Raw genomic sequence first — 21,217 nt, forward strand, 5'->3', positions numbered from 1 at the left:
ATAAAAGATGTTAGGATTGCCAGCTCTGGTTTAGGAAACTCTTGGAGATTCATAGTAGGATGGAGGGCAGGGTTTGCAGAAAAGAGGGTCCTTGGGTAGGAGAAACAGTATCCTAGAATCCACCCTCTGAAGCATCATTTTCTCTTGGGGACTGATCTCAGTAGTTTAGAGGTCAGTCATAATTCCAGGAGCCAGCATAATGTCATTGTTAGGAGTGGCAGCTTCTCATCTGGAGAGTGGGGTTGATTCTGTGGGCTCTATTCAGTGCTAATGCTGCAACTTGCACCAGTCTCAAGGTGGAACATGGGGAATGACAGCTCATCTCCAGACTACAGAGATCAGTTTCCTTGAAGAAAACGGATGTTTTGGAAGGCAAACTCAATAGCGTTGTACCCTACTGAGATCCCTGTCCCTCCTTAGCCCCAACCCCCAAATTTCCCAACCTGAAGTTGGCAGCTTGACACCATCCCTCCAGTTGGTGACAGAGGCGGAACCTGGCAACCCTACACACTTGACAAAGCCATATTCCATGGCTATATCTTTGCTGAATATTCAAATTGTATTTAGCAAAGAATCAATCTCCAGTTATGATTTTCCATAGTGAATGAATTCCATATTCAGCAAATGAATTGTATATTTCTGAGTACTCTAAACTAGTTTATTCATCCAGCATTGCTCTGCAGTGTCTTTAAGCCTTCCTTGCCATCTGGTATCCCAGACTTCTGCACTTGATAACGACGGTGGGCAGTTTTAAAACAAAGCGAAAGAACAGCCATGAATTGTTATTTCATGAAAATAAATGAGCTGGGCACAGGAACCTCCTTGCTCAGTGACACAGTGCTTAAAACACCAACACCTTTAATGTTTTATGGTTAATTTTGATGATATGATTATATATGATATGGTATGATATATGATATAGTTTATGGTGGGGTTTATGTCTTGCACGGGAGTGGCGGGCTACACTTCAAATTATAAATAAATACAAAATAAATAAAAACCCGGAAGCGGACTATACCAGTCTAGGCAAAAAGAGCCTCCTTGGCAACGCCTGTTGCCGGCGGTTGCTAGGGCAGGAGGCGGCGGCGGAAGCAGTTCCCGGGCAGTTCAGAAGCGCTTCCAGGCGACGAGGGCCGGCCTTGGCTGGAGGAGCAGAGAGGTAAGATGTGCTCTGGAGTGGGGCGAAGGGGCTGGGTCACGGTGCTCCCTGTTCCGATGCATCTGCACTCCGGGAAAATAATGTCGAGGATTGCAACGTTAGGCGCCTAAAAACAAACAAGCAAAACATGTCCTCCGTGCAACAGCGGGTGAGATTGCCCCATCCCTAAATCCTTCCCCCTATGGATCTGCCTGGTCCGGGGGCAGAACCTCCCCTCGGGTGTCTAAAGCCCCTCTCCTCCTTTTAGGGAAAGGAAATGCGTTTGAAATAATACATTCCTCGTCCACAGTATAATTAGCAATTAGGCCGGTTCTTTCCCAGCGGGCCAGAGAAAGAAAATAGGTTAGGTAATGTTATTTTATTGGTTCAGCCTACCTCAAAAGTATGCCGTCTGGAAATTAGCAGTGGGTTTAGAAGGGTATGTTATTTTACACAGAGAGAGAGAGACTGGGCCCAGAAATCTAGATGAAGGATTTCTGGGGAGTTTCAAGCCGAACACAGTTTAAGGGCAGAATAGATTATGCTGCAAATTCTACAGTGTCACAGCTTTCTAAAGCCTTTGTGTTCAATAAGTGTGGCTGTTTAGGATTGGCCCTGTGAGTGAATTGCCCTGAAGCACTATTTGGGGTTCTAGCAGATAGGGTGGCCAACTTTCTAGGGAAGAACTGTAACTTTTTAAAATAGGTGTTGATTTGTTTCCATGCCATACAGATTTTTTACTGCCCATTTCTACATGGTAAGCCTCTGTTAAAAGACATTTTTCCCCAGGGCAGCTGGCAACTCTGCAACCATATCTTCTGGAGGAGGGGAGGTGGTGGTATTGCATGGGAAATGGGCCTGTGGTTAATATAGCTAGCAGACATGTGAAAATACCCAACCCCTTTAATAGAAGCCTAAAAGTGTGGAAATGGATAGCTGAAGTTTTTAATGGCATAGATAAATAACATCACCTGGGAAATAACATCTCTTTAATTCTCTATTAGAGCCCTGCTTGTAGGGCTTGTCACTATGTGGCTCCAGCATCCATATGTAACTGGATTAAGTTATATTTAGCAAATTGAAGTCCATTTCTTCCATGTGCTGTGCGAGAGAGAAAAGGGTGAAATATGCAGTGCTGTTTATTGGAAATATTTAGTTTTCACCATGTGGTTATTGTTATTTGTGTTATAATGGCCATTATGTAACAGAGAACTTGTTTCTTGCATTTATTTGTGTTGTGGTTATAGCTAGAGTTGCTAACTGACTGGAGGGAAAAGGAACTGTCCCTTTAATAGAGGCTTCATGAGATATTATTTATCAGGTTACAGGGGATGAGCAATAGGGTTGTGAGTGTCCTGCGTTTTGCAGGGGGTTGGACTAGAGCAGGGGTAGTTAACCTGTGGTCCTCCAGATGTTCATGGACTACAATTCCCATGAGCCCCTGCCAGTATTTGCTGGCAGGGGCTCATGGGAATTGTAGTCCATGAACATCTGGAGGACCACAGGTTGACTACCCCTGGACTAGATGACCCAGGAGGTCCCTTCCAACTCTATTATTCTATGATTCTAGGTGATGTTATTTGCCTCCATGGTGTGAGAAGCTTCAGCTGCCAATTTCCTAATATTATGCCCCTATTAAAGAGGCAGGACATTTCTTTTCTCTAGGTTGTTGACAACTGCCTTTTCTACTAAGGGATCCATAACATTTAACACCCCAATAAATAACCACAAGCAATAACTTAGTCTGTATTACAAATAACTCCCCAAACAACCTTCCTGTTAGGTATATGATCGTTCTTAATAACCTGTATGGAACTTATTCAATGAATATAATTAAAGGTTTGCAAGAACAACTTTTGTCTCCCGTTTCTTAAAATTCTGGGAGATTTGGGCAAAATGCAGTGCTCCTGCCAGGCTATTCTGTAGTGCAGAAACCACTGCTAAACATCTATGAGGTGAGAGAGTGGCAATCTGTCCAGGTTGAGATGAAGGTATGTTAAGGAGGCACTTCTGAGCAAACCTTTAAAATTAAAATCAATACCTTGAGTTGGATCTGGAAACAGTCTATGCAAAGTTTGAATCAGCATAGTAGCTGATGTTTCACTGTGTGCTAGGAAGTTTCACATGATAGTTTCTTCCTGTGGCTGTAGCTGCCATATGGTAAGGTTTAAGTGCCTTTGCTCTGCAGATAATTCAAGTGAAATGACCCTGAAATCTTGGGTTCTCAAGCTGCTGTTCCTATTTTACAGCTACATGGGTACTGTATTTTACAAGGTCTTCTGCTTCACCATAGCCTTCCAGACCAACTTGTTTGTTTAAAGATTTTCTGGTATTTGGACTACAAAGGATTCATCTCTTGTTTGGATTTTGAACCTGAAAATAATGAAAGTACTAATATATCGCACTGTTGCTTTGAATACTTTTATGAAAAATAATGGGAAATGTATGTTACAAAAATGTTATTTTCATTTCAAAAAGACATTTGAGGTCACTGGAGGCACAGTTGGAAATTTCTGCTATGGCTGCTGAGCTGGACTTCACACCTCCAGAAATCCCAGAGCCGACACTCATGGAGAACATCCTACACTACGGCCTATTCTTTGGAGCCATTTTCCAGCTCATCTGTGTATTGGCTATCATCCTTCCCATTCCAAAGTCACATAAAACCGTAAGCAGTTCCTACTGTCTGTAGAAAAAAACAGTGAGGTTGCTGGTGAAATGTTGTGAATCCTGGTGAAATCCTGACTCTTAGAGCAGGGGTAGTCAACCTGTGGTGCTCCAGATGTCCATGGGCTATAATTCCCATGAGCCCCTGCCAGCAAATGCTGGCAGCGGCTCATGGGAATCGTAGTCCGTGGACATCTGGAGGACCACACGTTGACTAGCCCTGCCTTAGAGGCCAACAAGATTTTGAGGGTATGAACTTTTGGGATTCAAAGTGAAGGGAGATTACTCCCAAAGTTTATAGCCTTCAAAATCTTGCTGGTCTCTTAAGGTGTGACTAGAATTACATCTAGCTGAAATTGGCAGTTTGCCAACATTGTTTTGGGGCTTCCTTACAGGTATCAGTTTTCAATTCCTTCAATTTATTGCAGGCATTCTCAACCAGCGTTTTGTGGCATCCCTGGGAAGGTTTCCTGAATGGTGGGAGTTAATTAATTTTTTACATTTAAAAAAAGTTGTTAAACATTTATTGGATGATATGACCCTATATATTCTTGTTGATGCACTCTCCCCACCCCCCAATGGCCAATGATGGGCCTGAAGGGGAAGGGAGGGGTCCAGGGTGGGTGTATACACAGCTATGCTTCTCACCCATATTCTGTATGATTCCACCACTTCTGGGCTTTCTCAAAAGTCTGAAAAATGTTTCAGGGTTTTTTCAACTGTTAAAAAGTTGAGAAGGATTGACTTACTGAGATTCCCAGGTAGATATAATGAAATGGCCTATGGATTTCAGAGCAAGATTGTGGCTTGGTAGTAGAACAAATCTTTATATGCAGAAGGTCCCAGGTTCAATCTCTGGAATCTCCAGAAAGGAAGCGAGTAGCAGCTAATGTGAAATCTCTCCAGTCGAGACCCAGAAAAACATTGCCTATCAGAGAAGACTCTGCTGGCCTTGATAGACCACTGGTCTGACTCAGTAGCCGCATTCACACATTATGGTGAATGCACATACATCCTGCTTTTACCTGTGTACATCTCTTTGCAAGAAAGAGCCAACTTTACAAATAAAATTGAAGATCAATATCTGGGTTAGCCAGCTTGATGTAGTGGTTAAGAGCAGCATCTTCTAATCTGGTAACCCGGTTTGATTCCCCGCTCCTCCCCCACATGCAGCCAGCTGGGTGACCTTGGGTTTGTCACAGCCCTGATAGAGCTGTTCTGACTGAGCATTAATATCAGGGCTCTCTCAGCCTCAGGGCATCTGTTGTGGGGAGAGGAAAAGTAAGGCGATTGTAAGCTGTGTTGAGACTCCGGGTAGAGAAAAGTAGCATATAAGAACCAACTCTTCTTCTTCCTTTCTCTTCTAAGTGGGGTGTCAATCATCAGTTGTATATGCATGGCCTTAACATAATTATTCAGTACACATATTTTTAAAAAGCATCAAGTGTACATTAATTGTACATGTGTTCAACATAACTTCTGAACAGGGCTACTGTAAAGCAGCTACATGTGTTCATTAAATTATTTATTCTGGAAAGGCATTTTTCCTAAACAGACTGGTCCACAGCCTTCTGCAGCCTTGGAGAAAGGCTCTGGTCAAGCTGGTGTAGAATGAGGACCATATGTTTCCTTTTCACTGTTCAGAATGTTTCATGGCCCTAGCAGTACCAATAGTGCATGAATTTTGTGGATTTCTCCAGCAGAGGATTTGGCATCCTGATAATCCCAGCTTTTTTCTCTTATGCTTTCAAAGCATGTTTGTTCTCTTGACTGTGAGCGGTACTGCGGGTAGATCAGCAGGTGAGGTTTTAGTAAGATGCACAGCTCTTTTCTCATAGCTGCTGTTAAATAGGAAGCAAACTGAGGAATGTGTCTGCCCAGGAGATTTCATTATACTGTACTTCAGCTTTTTCCTTGGTGATTATACAGCAAAGAGTCTCAGAACAGGGCAGGGGGACAATACACACTGGCATTTTACTCTTGGCTTGGTTGAAGCTAGCCGGAATCCATCTTCGCCCAAAGAACCATTAGACGGATGACCCTGTGGGTTAACTCTTTTAGGTTCAGAAGGTGTTTCTTTTTAACAGCGTATGAGTAGTTCCCAGAACCATCTGAGTCTTCAATCATGCCAACAGAACAGTTTTCAGTGCTTTGCTTTATATCTGTGTTCCAGTAATTCTGAACATAAGACAAGTTATAAATATATAACGTATAAATGAAAGATGCTTTAAAACAAAAAGAGAGAGGCATAGTTCTGTATTGGATTTTTTTTTTCATTATACAAACAGTGCTTAATACATCAGAAAGACAATAAAACTGCATCATAGAAAAGGAAAACAATTGTTTTGGGGACAACCTCACAAAGTTTTTAGTTAGAGAGTGACTTCCTGTGAAGAGGGCCAAAGTTGTCCAAAGCTCCAATGGTATTTAACGATAACCTGCAGTAGTTACTTTCAGTTGGTTCAGAAATATCTACTTTGCTGTCCCATCACACATATGAGACCTTTAATGAAAGATTCAGGCTTTGATTATGGCATTCCTCTAACAATGCCAGAATAATTTTCTGGAGTTGGTATTTACCATCCATTCCTGTTGACAACTTTTGCCCCCAAGCAGACATTAAAGCCTTTATTTCCAGTCCGGTAATAAACCTTATACCTAAATATATAACGTATAAATGAAAGATGCTTTAAAACAAAAAGAGAGAGGCATAGTTCTGTATTGGATTTTTTTTTTCATTATACAAACAGTGCTTAATACATCAGAAAGACAATAAAACTGCATCATAGAAAAGGAAAACAATTGTTTTGGGGACAACCTCACAAAGTTTTTAGTTAGAGAGTGACTTCCTGTGAAGAGGGCCAAAGTTGTCCAAAGCTCCAATGGTATTTAACGATAACCTGCAGTAGTTACTTTCAGTTGGTTCAGAAATATCTACTTTGCTGTCCCATCACACATATGAGACCTTTAATGAAAGATTCAGGCTTTGATTATGGCATTCCTCTAACAATGCCAGAATAATTTTCTGGAGTTGGTATTTACCATCCATTCCTGTTGACAACTTTTGCCCCCAAGCAGACATTAAAGCCTTTATTTCCAGTCCGGTAATAAACCTTATACCTGGCATCAAAAACTCCCTTGAGATCAATGATCTTTTTGCCTCTTACTTGATATTAAGTGCTTTGCCTAGAGTTGACCTAAAGTGCTAGTAAACCAACAATGGACCCTGGGTGGCAAAGGAAACTGTTCTGCATTTGAACAGGAGCTGTAATATCTTCTGACTATGGATTGTAGCTTGGATCTTATGAACAAATGCACTAGGAGGTCTTAGCCACGGTGCTCCCTTATTTCCAATAGCAATTCTATTTGTACCATGACCATGGTTTTCCATGAGCCCTTGCACAAAGAGGAGGTGAGTTCTGTGAACTCTCTGTCCACCATGGCCAGACAGCCAGCATGGTATAGTGGTTAAAGAACGGTGGCTTCTAATCTGGAGAACCAAATTTGCTTCCCTGCTCCTCCACATGCAGCCAGCTGGGTGATCTTGGGCTAGTCACAGTTCTCTTAGGGCTGTCTCAGCCCCACCTTACTTCACAGGATGTCTGTTGTGGGAAGAGGAAGGGAAAGGGGTTTGGAAGCTTCGTTGGGACTCCTTCAGGTAGTTAAAAGTGCAAACAGTTCTCTTGTTCTTTTTCTCCTCCGCCTCTGTTATGTTCAGCATTGTCCTGGTGCATTGTCCTACAATAGTCCTGCATCTGGGAACCTGATCTGTCTTCCCAACAGACCTTGAAGGCCCTCTGGAAGGAAAGATAGAACATAAACCTTTTAATAAATATAATACTTGAAATATGTGATCCAGGAAACTCTCGTTCGCCAGGAATTATTCTACTTATTAAAAAATCCATAGTAATTTATACTTTGACACAGGATAATAGGCTAGATCAGTGGTAGTCAAACTGCGGCCCTCCAGATGTCCATGGACTACAATTCCCATGAGCCCCTGCCAGCAAATGCTAGCAGGGCCTCATGGGGATTGTAGTCCATGGACATCTGGAGGGCCGCAGTTTGACTACCCCTGGGCTAGATGGACTACTGCTCTTCTGATGCACCAGGGTTCTTCTTACGTTCTTACTCCTGTTGAGACTCAAGGTGGATTACAATGTAGTAACAGCCACATAATAATATTTACCATCAACAATTAGTCATTTTAGTTTTAAAATAGAGACACAAAAGCAGGAGCTACAAGATGGTTGCACAACATAGTGAGCCATAATAATACACGTAATAGAAAAGGTAGTAAAGATGGATTAGAGAATTTAAAACAATGGAATAAATCCAATATAATATACAGGTTCCTCTTGATTCATCTGTAACTCAGCTAACCATAAGGTTGGATCAGCTTAACCACCTGGTTGAGTCACATGATGCTCTCCTGAGTCAACTGACCATCTGGCTACATCTAAATGTTTAAACAAACAGCTGTGGGGGGGAATCTGTGGATTGTTTTGGAAGAATTGTTTTTTATGTTGTACTCTTTTCCTTTTAATATGGTTTGAGCTATACTGGTTGGTTGCCTCTTCAGTAAGCTGCCTTGAGTCTCCTTTGATGGGAGGAAAAGCTTGAATATTCTGTGAAACCGAATAGAGTAAACCACGAGTTTCTAGGACTGTAGGATTCGACTGGTTGGATTAGAGGTGGACATCTTGATAGGTGAGAAATGCACTAGAAGGGATTGCCATCCCATTGCCAAAAACTACTACTATTAATATTCATTTCATTTATAGCCCACTTTTCTCACAGTCTCACAGACAATTAGAACAGGGGTAGTCAAACTGTGGCCCTCCAGATGTCCATGGACTACAATTCCCATGAGCCTTCGCTGACATGAGTTCATGGGAATTGTAGTCCATGGACATCTGAAGGGCCACAGTTTGACTAACCCTGAACTAGAAGATATGACAAGCAATTCATATAGTCAAATGTGACCAAATTTATTTTGAAAATGAGGGCAATAAGTTTTTTCCCCCAATCAAACAGAAATCTGGGGATTGGATCCTGCCCTCCGGCTTCTTGAGATATCAAAAAAGCTGATGGTAGAGATTGTGGGACCCATATGGGCAAAAAAGAGCCTCTTGTGGCGCAGAGTGGTAAGGCAGCAGACATGCAGTCTGAAAGCTCTGCCCATGAAGCTGGGAGTTCAATCCCAGCAACCGGCTCAAGGTTGATTCAGCCTTCCATCCTTCCGAGGTTGGTAAAATGAGTACCCAGCTTGCTGGGGGTTAAACGGTAATGACTGGGGAAGGCACTGGCAAACCACCCCGTATTGAGTCTACCATGAAAACGCTAGAGGGTGTCACCCCAAGGGTCAGACATGACCCAGTGCTTGCACAAGGGATACCTTTACCTTTATGGGCAAAAAGGTCTGTGCCTGGGTTGGATGTATTGAGGGAGGGGGAACCAAGCAGATACAGTCAATGTACAACAAACAATATGACAATCCCAGCAAGGGACTTTTCAAGGCAAATAAGAAGCAGAGGCGATCTGCCATTGCTTTCTTCTCTAGAGCTTTCCTTGGTGGTCTCTGAACCAAGTACTAACTCTGCTTAGGTTCTGAGGTGTTTTGAGATCTGGCTGGACCATGTCACCTCCTCATGTTTTACTTTGTGTGTAAAGTGACTTACAATGTCTCCAACAAGGGGCTTTCAAGGCAAATGAGAAGCAAGAGGTGGTTTGGTGCTGCCCTTCTCTGAAGAGTCCTTTTTAGTGCTCTCACTTCCAGGTACTGACTGCCTAGCTTCTGCCATCAGATAAAATCTGTCTACACTATGTCATTGTCCCTCCTACAGCATTATTACTTGTATAAAACAAAGCCCATCTTTGCATGGTTTTCGGAAAGCCAGGCAAGCTTTCCATAAATAGGGACCACAGCTGAGACTTATAGGAATATGGGTACTTGTAGATAGATGTGGCCCATTTGCTCAAGATGAGCAAAACTGTCGTGTTGGATTGGGGAAAGATTTCTCATGTTCTGCGTTGCTGTTGTGGGAGGGTTTTTACTTGGAATGGAGGGAGAAATGTGCATCATCCTCGAAAGTTTCAGTGCTGTCTAATGGCTAATCCACTTACTCCCTTTTCAAATGTATTTTTTAGATGTACTGGTGGAATGCTGAACCACAGAGGTTGATAAACTCATTTTGGATAATTAAGGAGATGGCATTGCCTGAGGCTTCTTGTCTGTACATAATTAGGGAAGTCCCTTAGTGATGCACTTGTTCATGGCCTGTGCCAAATACTTACCTGCAGTACGTATACACTGAGAACAGTATGCGTTTGCCCTTGTCTCAAACCATCACTGATAAATCGCTAATGTGGCCTTAAAGCAGTTGGGGATAGCTAGTTGTAGTGCACAAACCTGCACAACAATTGTCATGGGGACCATCACCTTTAGTTGGAGAAATCTGCCAATATCATCTATGGAGATTTACTGCAGGATGGAAAAATCAAGCCCCTAGATTTGAAAGATGCATGAGAGCCTCCATGGGTGGGGATGAAATGGTCATATTGTGCTCTGACTTCTCATTTGTTTCTGATTGATCGTGTTTAGCAAGCTAATAAACAAGGTGGAGTGCTCCCTGGTTGGACTAGCCCCGCTGCTGGCTTCAATCTGCTTCGCATTCCAAGTGACCTCTATGTTTGCAGAGCAAACAGGCTTTGGAAGCTTGCCTTGGACAGAGCATTAAAAGGCAGTAGTGATCTCCTTGCAGTGACTGTGAACTTTGAGTCTCTGGATAATAGAAGTCCATTGCTCCAGTTCTCTCGAGCACCGACTGGAGATCTTTTGGCCAGCTTCCTGTGGGTGAATCACATCCTTTCGGAACTGAGCCAAGGCTCTCTTCTCAGGAGGCCTCATGGACGTGAAGGACATGGCCCTGTAATTTGAGAAAGGCTTGAACCAAGCTTGTGAATGATAAAGATACCGTCAGCTGTCTCCCACCCTTGTTCACTGTGCTGTTTTCTGACAAGCATGGGGGATTAGCACATATTTCTCGCTGCCATTTTTTTAATGGCCTTTTCCAGTTGGCTCACATGAAATGTGAGAATCTCTAGAAGCCTAAAAAAATATTTATACCAAAGCTTGTTTAATGAGAGGAAGCAATCTGCGTGTGCATGTGGTTTTTCCCAGGAGCCTGGCTCTTCTCCGATGTATGTGTGGGGTTTTTAATTTTTTTATGAGATGGTGAGATTTTGGTTCCCAGAGAATAAATGTTTTTCTCTTACTGCCTCTGACAGATGACAGGGAAACAGTTGCTTGGGGCAGGGGGGGGAGTGTTGTTGTTGTTGTTGGGGGAACAGTATTCTTGTCAAATTTCCAGGAGGAAAATTTTTTAAGACTGTTTAGTGTCAAGGGAATCCATCAGAAATTGGTCTCTTTGGTTGCTGTTCTAAATTAACTACCATATTTCCCTGAAAGGAAGATGGCTCTGATTATAAGACAGTCCTGCTTAAATAGGGTAATATACCAAAGGTTTTTTTAATTATTGTTCAAAATTGTAATGCTTATGCAAATTGAGTATGCCTCCCACTCTCTTGTTCGAGACAGTGATATAAAAAGGAGAAGCAAAAGAAAAAGGGATCATGTAACAAACCTATAAACATGAAAAACAACTATGCGGTACGGGGGGGGGCTCTCTCCAACATCCTGTACAGCAGGGGTAGTCAACCTGTGGTCCTCCAGATGTCCATGGACTACAATTCCCATGAGCCCCTGCTAGCAAACGCTGGCAGGGGCTCATGGGAATTGTAGTCTATGGACATCTGGAGGACCACAGGTTGACTACCCCTGCTGTACAGTACAGTTTCCACATAAAACTGCATGGTTCTTCCAACAGTGTGCAAAGGCAGAGGCTGAGCAGTGGACGGCCTCCTGCAGGGCAGTGTGGCCCAGCTCATGGAAGGCACAGGGGCCAGAGCAGCCAATGAGGGGGCTCTTGCAGAACAAGGCAGTCGAGCCGTCAAGCCCAGCCACCCTGTTCTGCAGGAGCCCTCCCGCTCTCTGCCCTCCCACCATTCTACAGTCTGTTTTTAAGACATGCCTTGCTACTAGTTCTCCATAAAGTGCAACAATTCCCACCACAAACACTCCAAATTTCAAACTTTACAACTGATGTACTCTGTAACTATATTGTTAATCTCATCATCACATATTCCACATTACATATCTTGTCATTTCTAGACACTGGCTATAGCTTTCAGTTCAAAAGAAAATCTATTATATATCTCACAATAAAAAACAAAAGATATGTGTATTCAAAATCCATTTCCTTATACCTTTATGCTCAAAACTTATTCTGCTTCTGCATTCTGATATATTTATCTGCATTAGAGGATATTTATATACAGTTTTCAAATTGTTTCTCATTCTGCATTTGTCTGCTGCTTACATGTTAAACATTCCATCTCCCAAAAAATTTCAAAATTGATCTGCTTCTCAAATAAGTTGTTGATTTCACCATCACTGCATAATCAGCAAGTTTATTTTCCCGTTCGTCGAAGCTTGGACAGATACCTGGTTTCTATTTTGCTGCATAAATAATTCTACCCAGTGTTATCATATATTCAAATGTCTTTTCAAAACGTTTGGTAATTTGTTAGGTAATATTCATGGTGGCATCTTTTTAGTTTCCATAAGGAATTTCAATTTTAATTTATCCTGCATTTCCCATGTATTTCCTTCCAGTGTTTTTTTTGGGGGGCGGGGGGGGGGCGAGTCTTCCTTTCAGGGTTTTTAATCTCTCTAATTTTGCATTGGTAGCCTGAACAGGCGAGTTTAAGCGTTGAATTCTGTGGCACTCTCGCGTACTGAAACTCACCTGGATTCAGGAGCCTTTGATCTAGGGTTACACTGTACAGAATGTTTCACAGACTTACTTGGAAAAATGATTAGCTCCTTGGTCTGTGTTGCTATGCTCTTATATGTAATTTTTGTACTGCTTAATTTGTCATATGCTGTGCTTCAGTTCTTTCTGGTTCCAGACTTCTAAAATCTTAATGCATGGGTTATTAGGTGTCCCTTTTTGTTGATTGTACTGATTCATTATGAGTAATCTGCCTTGTGTCTCTGTGAGAAAGGCAGGCTTTAATAATAATGGAAGTAAATTTAGAAACCTCTCTGGAGATTTGCATACTGACTTAGAATTCCAAAGCCTACAGGTTGGATCAAACCAGATTTCTTACTGATGAAGAGGGGAGGAAGTAGACCCCTTTAGCCACCCAAAAAAAACCTTGCTGTGGATCAGGTCATGAAAAAAGTAGAAAGAAGTAGGTAAATTAGGTGAGATTAAGTTTTTTAAGTTGGCTAGATCGAACTGTTATTAGTCAGGTCTCAAAAGCTAAGCAGGGTCAGCCTTGGTTAGTACTTAGATGGAAAACCACTCAGGAAGTCCAGGGTTGTGACCGCCTAGGCAAGCAGTGACAAGCCACCTTTATTCTGCCCTCGCCTTGAAAAGCCTATGGGGTAACTATACGTCAGCTCAAACTTGACGGCACTTTCCACCAGATCTCTTATGCACACATACAACTGAGTAAGTTAGGGCATTTTTTTTAGTGACACACAAAGAAATACCATGGTGTTAAAGGGGCCCAAACCTCTGTGGCAGGCATGGAATCAATTTACTGCATTTTTATCGGGGTGTTGTTTACATGGATTCCTGGCCTCTGCTTTATCCTCACAACAACTCTGTGACATAGGCTAGGCTGGAAAAGAGTGACTGGGCCAAGCAGGCCTCCATGGCACATGAAACCTAGATCTCCCAGCACAAGAACCACTATACCACATTGGGCATCTTTCTTGGGAATAAGCACCCCTAAAGTCAATGGGAAAGAAAAGTACGTAGGATCCCCTTCCCCCCCCCATTTCCAAATAAATGTACGTAGTCCGGTCCGTCTCCCCCCCCCCCCCATTTTCTTGAGTTTTGACGCATGCATATGGTTTTCGCTGGCCAAACAGTACCTTGAATTTGAGCTGGGGGCATGGTTCTCTTCCATTCTGCATCTTGTGTTAAGAAACTTTGTACGTGTCAACCAACAGCATAAGAGGCCCCCAAAAGTTCATTCTTCCACATGAAAGTACCCTGTGACAATGGGAGAAGCAGACACCAGAAACTCCTGTTGACTTTGTCTTCCTTCCCAAACTGTTCTAGGATACAGAAGGCTTTGAATCGAAAAGCTCAGAAGTGGTGAAAAAAAACAAAGCTGCTGCTACATCAGCAAGCAAGAAACCAAAGAAAGAAACAAAGAAGAAACGATAAAACAGCTTTTGCGATGAGCAAGAAAGATGGTTTGTCAACAGCTCTCTTTTTGAATACATTGAAGAACATCAAGCCTAAAAAAGCATCCAGTGCACCTGTGCGTATATCTCATTCCTGGCGTAGAAGCACTTTTTAAAGAAGTGACAGTTATTGTTTCATATATAATATGATGTGCATTCCCTTACTTATGATGCAGCATAAGGTGGGAGAACTGAAGGTGGGAGGAAAGTGAGATATTTCCTTTGTGACGCTCACGGTTTCAAGTACAGGTCCTATAAAAGGAAATCAGACCACGCAAAACGCCTCCCCCCCCTTACATTTGTAAGAGCAAAGGGATCAAGTAGCCCACCTTTGTATTCTGTATATTAATGATGTGCTTAATATACCTGATTTTGTAATTTAATGATCATATTTTCACTTTGTTAAAAAAAATCTCTGGATTCTAATAATGGTTTTTCCTGAGTTTAACTTTCGTTGGATAATGATATTCTTTGACTGTCTCTTCTTCCTTTGTGTGCCTAATTATGTAAGTAACTCATCTCTGCTTTGACAGACATTTGGAGCTTTTTTCCCGTTTCTATTGGGCTGAATGAATGAGATGTATGACTCATCCATAGTGATTCAGGTTGTCTTGTGAGTGGAGATGTTCTTCCAATGGAATGCAGAGGGGAAAAGACAAGTACCACCATACTGCTGAAAGTCCACAGTAGAGTCAAGAGTAACAGTGTACGTTGTACAGAATTCTGCACTGTTAAGGGCTGCTGTTTTTATTTTTTCTACTAACCAAGTACGAAAGCCACTCTGTTAGTATCCCCAGCCTCTTAGCTTGCATGTCACAGTCCACTTCTTATGTTACTTTTAGCCAAGGGTCTTAAGCTTCCTTTTATTTATTGTATTTATTATATACTGTTTCATTCACTAACGTTCCCAGAGATCCATGTCAATCTCATTTTTGAGTGATCAGATCAATTTTAACCCTGGAATCTCCTGTTGGTCAATTTCACCCAGGAATCAGTTTTTTTTTTGGGGGGGGACCTGGAAGGATAGATCCAGTAATATGCTGGCAATCAAAGTGATGCTTATCAGAACAATTAAGGCTCCAATCCTCTACCTCCTTCCTCTGTACTGGCTTTCTGAAGTCAGTGAGAAACTGCTTGACCTTCTCTTGATTACTTGCTTATACCTCTAAACCTTCCTTTACAGTCCATTCAGCAATGAAAGACTACCTTTAACAAAGAGCCCCTGAATTCTAGCCTACCTGGAATGACTCATCTGCTGATGCAACAGGCATTAAGTTGCTGAAACTTTCCCCACTGCACCTTACAGGGGACAGGCATTTGTAAAGGGTCAGCAGTCTTCTGGTATGCTGTCGCATTCCAGCTCAGAAGCATCAGGTGAATAACAATCATTGTTGCTGTTCCTGGCTAACGGCCGGAAGCAGCTTTCACCATTTTCCATTATTAAATGAGGTCATATCGTATCCCTCGAGCAGTTTCTCTTTGAGTGACTTGGGGACATTTTGCCTTCCTGGTAATCAATAGGTCTCTTGCAACCTTATTCTGTAGAGGTTAGATAGCCAATGATCCTTCATTTCACTGCCTGGTAAATAGAGGATTGCCGTGACTTTTCTTTTTAGGGAATTGTAAATAGGGTTGTTTTTTTAACTGGAAAATCAGTTTGCTCCTTCTTCAGAGGAAAACATAGCCCAGTCTGCTGCAGGCATGGTAGCGACACACAGAAGATTCCCCACAGAAACGTTTCCCACTATGCTTGTGCCCTTGCAGACAGTCAACAAGCTGCTAGGACAGTGGGAGGTCTTTGTGCCTGCCTCCTATATTCCCACCAGATACTTTCCTCTCATTGAAAACTAATCATGTCCTGGTACACAAATGCTGTATTTACCCTAAAGGAAGACTCAGGCTTTCCACCCTCCCAGGTATGCTGTCAAAAAGAAAGGGGTGGGGGGTGGGGAGCTGTCGTATATTTACATATAAGCCACAGGAGTGTACAGTAATAAAAACTTGTATATAATATTGGAGGGGGGGTCATGTTACATTTAGAGTCACCTTCCAGGTACATATGGTGACTGGTACTGATGTGAGAGGAGGCACAAATGAGGGCTCAGGGAGGCACGCCATGTACTGCTTATGCATGTCTGGGGGAGGGACTCAGAGCATTTTGGAAGCCTCTGTCGGCAGCCAGGCGGTGTCAGCTCTACAGCCGCCAGGGCTGTTGCCTGTGTCTTGAACTTCAAAGTGCCTGATTGTGTGATTCATTGTGTTAGAATGTTGTTTGTAAGTGGCGTGCAAGAAGCATGATGTGTAAATTGCATCTGGCTAGGAGAATAGAAACTGCATTGGCAGGCTGCTGAGCTGTGCCTCTTTCTGAAAAGGGATCATCTTCAGCATAAGATTTAGTCCTGAAAACTTCAGTCCTCTCCTCTAAACTCCCCCTCACTGGCAGTCTTCAAGCAAATGTTGGATGCACACTTTTCTTGGATGCTTTAGGATGCTTAGGGCTGATCCTGCGTTGAGCAGGGGGTTGGACTAGATGGCCTGTATGGCCCCTTCCAACTCTATGATTCTATGAAACACTTTGGGGGTTGCTGTGGCTTGTCAGTGGCATGAGAAAGGCTCTCTTGCCTTGATTTTTACTTTTTGGAGTCCCTGGATTCTGGTTCCCATCTCTGTAAACGCTACTTCCCCTTCTTACAGGCTGAACACTTGCCACTTTATATTCACAACAGCCCTATGAGGTAGAATCATAGAGTTGGAAGGGACCTCAAGGGTCATCTAGTCCAACTCCCTGCACAATGCAGGAACTCACAACTACCTGCCCACCCACAGTGACCCCAATTGCAAGTCCAAGTCAACCCTACCCCCACCAAAAATCTCCAGAATCCAGCCTGACTTGGAGGAAATTCACCTGCCATACCACAGGTTGAAGGTCATCCAGCAGCCACACTTAGCACAGGATTAACCCGAGTCTCCTAGATCTAATCTAATAGTCTAACTGCTACACTGTGCTTGTTCTCAATGTGAGACCACATCATGACCCCTTTGGAAATGGAGGTATTCTCTTACCTGCACATCTCCTCCCTCCATCTGTACCAAGGAGTGAAACAAGTAGTAGCAAAATTTCTCACAGGATGATTCTGAGAAGGAGGAGGGAGAATGATTAAAATGCACACATTTCCCATTTATTTCAGCAGAACCTCCTGCAAAAGATCCCAATGGACAGTGCCCCAGATTTCTGCAGTACTCTCTCTTCTGGACCCACTTTTCTCCCTCTCAGCAGAAACTAGATAGAAAGATGGTGTTCTGTTTCGAAAGGGAAAAAGCCCACATTTCTGTGTTGAGACTTTTCACCCTCCCTTTGCAATGTATTACAACAAAATTGCTGCCTGTATTGTGGGCCTGCTGTGTGTGTTCATCCCTTCCAGGGAAAGTGATTATGTTAACAATGTGTCCTTGTGCCGCTCCTGTGCTGGTGGCACAATCCCCAGTAATAAGTAGCTCATGATCAAAAATCCTGGTGGGCACAAATCGTTGAAATCCTCTGTAATCTCATTCAGACCTCGTTTACTTTCATTCCAATGCATGCCTTATCTGCTCCAGATGCACCCGGGCAGGAGAGGAATGAGATGCCTTTGTGTGGGTTCGAAGAAGCCGGGCCTGCCTCAGTCATTTCTCCCAGGATCAGAAATGCTTTGCAGCCTGATGTTTTACGTGCAAGATCCGGGAGATGGAGATGTGCCTCAAGAACTTAAAGCAGCCAGTCTTCACACAAAGACCGATCTGATGCATATCCCGCTCCATCCCAAAGGCTCCAAGCAGTGGATGCATATTTAAAATTTCACATTGGTAAACAAAGGGGAGTTCCCAGACAAAGTCGGTGTCTAGACATGCCCTAAAAGTAAACCAGTAAAGAGGCCTTATTAGATCACCTTACACTCAGGAACTGGGTGTTTCTTAATTCTGAATTTCCACTTTCTGCCAGTCATCACACTATCTCACTGGCTTTAGGAGGACTTTCAGATTCTCTGTAACTTCAAGTCCTGGTTGCCTGGGCTGCTTAGTCACCTAAGGCTGTGAGCATGTTAAGCAAGTAGGACAAAGTCTTTGCTTATATATCCTCAAGGCAGGGCAGGTGGTGGAGGGGCGAAGGCAGAGGCTGTGGTTTCACCGTCATCTTGCTATGTGATAAATGGGTAGAAGTAGCCAACCCACATGCCATGATAGGGGACAGAAGGAAACACTTTGCTTGTTCTAACTGGCAGGCAGGCAGGACTGCAGAAATGGAAGGAATAGAGATATATGCTCCCCCCCCCCCCCCATGTAGGAGACCCATCTGCCCTGGAAACAGACAAGGGTAACAAAAACAAGGGATTTAATCCCCCAATGATTCTTCTTCCATGCAAATTGTCCCCTCTCTCTAGCTGCCTCAGTAAGGGGGGAAAGGTAACCACACTTGCTTATGTGTAAAAAGTCCCACATCCTATTCAATATGCTGGAAAAATGCGCAGTAACCTCTGAGGGCTTAGCTCCTCTAGCCTGTATAGTCCATTTTTTGTTTAAAGACAGAAGCCAATTCCCTTCTGCTTGATGAAGGGGCACCACCCAGTTCAGTTCACACTTGTCTCTCAGTTCTGCAAGTGAGGATTTTAATTACCTGTAGAATGAGAGAGCTTTCTCCTATCTGCCCGAAAAGTGGATAAAACATAAAAACTCAAGGAATTCTATATTAGTTGGAGGAAGAAGCCCTAGGCAGAAGTATATTTCTCATAAAACTAATGACAACAGTTACTGGATTTTCTCCCAGAGAGGGTCAAACTCTGGGTTTCCAGATGTCCATGGACTACAAGTTCCATGAGCCCCGCCAGCACATGGGAATTGTAGTCCATGGACATCTGGAGACCCTCAGTTTGGCCCCCTCTGGGAGAAAAAATACTGTATATAGCTCAACGGTAAAGCATATTCTTTGTATGCGGAAAGTCTCCCATCTCCCATGTGAAAGGATATGAGCTAAAGGTGTAACTCACCAGAAAGCTGATTCCTTTGTTCAAGTCGGCTACCTAGTTTTCACTACTTTGTCCTGACTGAGAACAGAATGGTCTATGGGGGTCATAAAGTGCAGCCACTGTACAGTGTCAATGATGTGTGGATGCAGCCCTAACAAGTGCAGAGGCAATAGAATGTAGAACATTTTCAGTCTTCAAGAAGCAGTACTTCTTGACTACCCAAACCCACTCTCTTGGAGGTCGTGGGATCTGTCTGTACAAACTTGTATGGGCCGAGGGGTTGAAAGAAAGAAAACTGAGTAAGATTGCATGGGGAAAAAGAACCCGGCTGGATCCAACCTGAGTTGAGATGAGTTTTGTACCCCACTTTTAACTACCTTAAGGAGTCTCAAAGTGGCTTCCAATGGTCTTCCCTTCCTCGCAACAGACACTCTGTGAGGTGGGTGGGACAGAGAGAGCCCTGAGAACCGTTATTAGCCCAAGGTTGCCCAGATGGCAGTATGTGGAGGAGGAGTGGGGAATCAAACCCGGTTCTCCAGATTAGATGCCACCACTCTTAGCCACTCTACCATGCTGGCTCTCATCTATTATCAATGTCTTTGTTTCATGTATGATCGTAGTTGTCCCATCATTTCTTCATAGAATCATAGAGTTGGAAAGGGCCATACAGGCCATCTAGTCCAACCCCTGCTCAACGCAGGATCAGCCCAAAGCATCCTAAAGCAAGGACATCATAAAGTCCTGAGCTCATCTACATTCACCTTGAGCCTCGCCTGTTTTCTGTTCCCCTCAGTTTTCCTCATGGTGTGAAGAATTACACAACATGGCCAGTGTGGTCCCTAGTTCTTTCCCTTGTAAATCAGCTGGTGTGATCGGCTAATCTGTTTTGTGAAGCAGACCAGCCAACCTGACTGAGGGAAGCATCTCACCTTGAGCACCCTAATTGTGAAAATGCCTCAGGTTACACAGCTCTGTCTTGAAGGAGAAGATTTATAGTTCTGAGAGTGAGGAGTAGTTTAAGGTCACACACTTTGTTGGCTGACCCGACAGATTTACATTTGATTGATGCTGCTCTACTCTCGATTTTTAATAGCACCACCCAGAGCACATACCCATTGTCGGTAGTAAAATGAGCCCCTTTGTGTGACTGGAATAGAAGCAGCTCATATTAGATTTGGAATAGCTGAGTTTAGGTTTTTTAAGCTGTTTTAAGATTTTATCAATACGTTACTAGAATAATCCTTTATCTTTAAAAAATTGGTTTACATATCTTTATGAGCTATTGCAAACTACCATAATAGCTCTTCTGGAACATGTTGAAAGATACAAATTTGAAAAATATACAAATAGATGGCTAGATTTAACCCACTGTCCTGGGGCTTTGACCACCTACTGGTTTCCAGCCTTTCTTTCTAGATGGGGCTTCACTAGTAATGATTGGTCTGTGATGGTCTTTTGACTGTTCGTATGACAAATGAACATAATTGAACCTACATGATGGGGGGGGGGGGCTTCTGGCAGCACAAGAAACTAAATAGTTGTAATGTTCTCTCATACATACTTCAGACCTTTGCAGATTTCGTCCCAGAGCCAGAAGAGTACACAGGAGGAAAGATATGGCAAATTTGCCACTAAGCGTGCTAAACCATTGAAATGAACCTGTTCAACTGTGTGGATTGTACGTGACTTGGTCACTGCATCATCTGACGGAGAGGCTGATTCTGTGAAGGCTCAAGGGGGTGGCTGGGTACAGTGGATGAGCAATAGGGTTGTTGTGAGTGTCCTGCATAGTGCAGGGGGTTGGACTAGATGACCCAGGAGGTCCCTTCCAACTTTATGATTCTGTGATTCTATGAGTCTGATCAGTTCAGCACCGAATGACTCGGAAGCCTGATGAACAGGTTTTGCATTTGGGCTTTTCACAACTGCATATGCATGAAGATGTTGCTGATCCGAACATATCAACACCAAATAATGTCACTAAGGTCTAGTTCAGGCCATCATCAAATGGTACAATTAAAACAAAACAAATGGTTTGTATGGGTTGAGACTGATTTAACTCTTAATTGAAACAATTGCTTGCCG

The 21,217-nt window shown here is 43.1% G+C and overlaps 1 protein-coding gene across 2 annotated transcripts; it reads left to right on the forward strand.

Annotated features, from left to right (window-relative positions):
* Positions 1–1,039: 1,039 nt before the first annotated feature.
* MANBAL (mannosidase beta like) lies at positions 1,040–14,726 on the forward strand. Of its 2 annotated transcripts, none has more exons than XM_077335453.1 (3): positions 1,040–1,159; positions 3,617–3,806; positions 14,005–14,726. In XM_077335453.1, exons 2-3 carry the CDS (start codon positions 3,657–3,659, stop codon positions 14,110–14,112), a joined length of 258 nt encoding a protein of 85 aa, XP_077191568.1. In that variant the 5' UTR covers positions 1,040–1,159; positions 3,617–3,656; the 3' UTR covers positions 14,113–14,726. The 2 variants fall into 2 exon arrangements, with proteins under 2 accessions (XP_077191568.1, XP_077191569.1); XM_077335454.1 differs by lacking the exon at positions 1,040–1,159 and adding an exon at positions 1,166–1,307.
* Positions 14,727–21,217: the final 6,491 nt, after the last annotated feature.

This window comes from Paroedura picta, chromosome 4 (assembly GCF_049243985.1).
Source record: "Paroedura picta isolate Pp20150507F chromosome 4, Ppicta_v3.0, whole genome shotgun sequence".
Classification (NCBI taxonomy): Eukaryota; Metazoa; Chordata; class Lepidosauria; order Squamata; family Gekkonidae; genus Paroedura; species Paroedura picta.

Excerpts from the sequence above, each read along its gene's own strand:
- MANBAL (XM_077335453.1), top strand. The coding sequence starts at position 3,657 with ATGGCTGCTGAGCTGGACTTCACACCTCCAGAAATCCCAGAGCCGACA. Across the intron at positions 3,807-14,004 it reads TTCCAAAGTCACATAAAACC|GATACAGAAGGCTTTGAATC; the intron begins GTAAGCAGTTCC and ends AAACTGTTCTAG.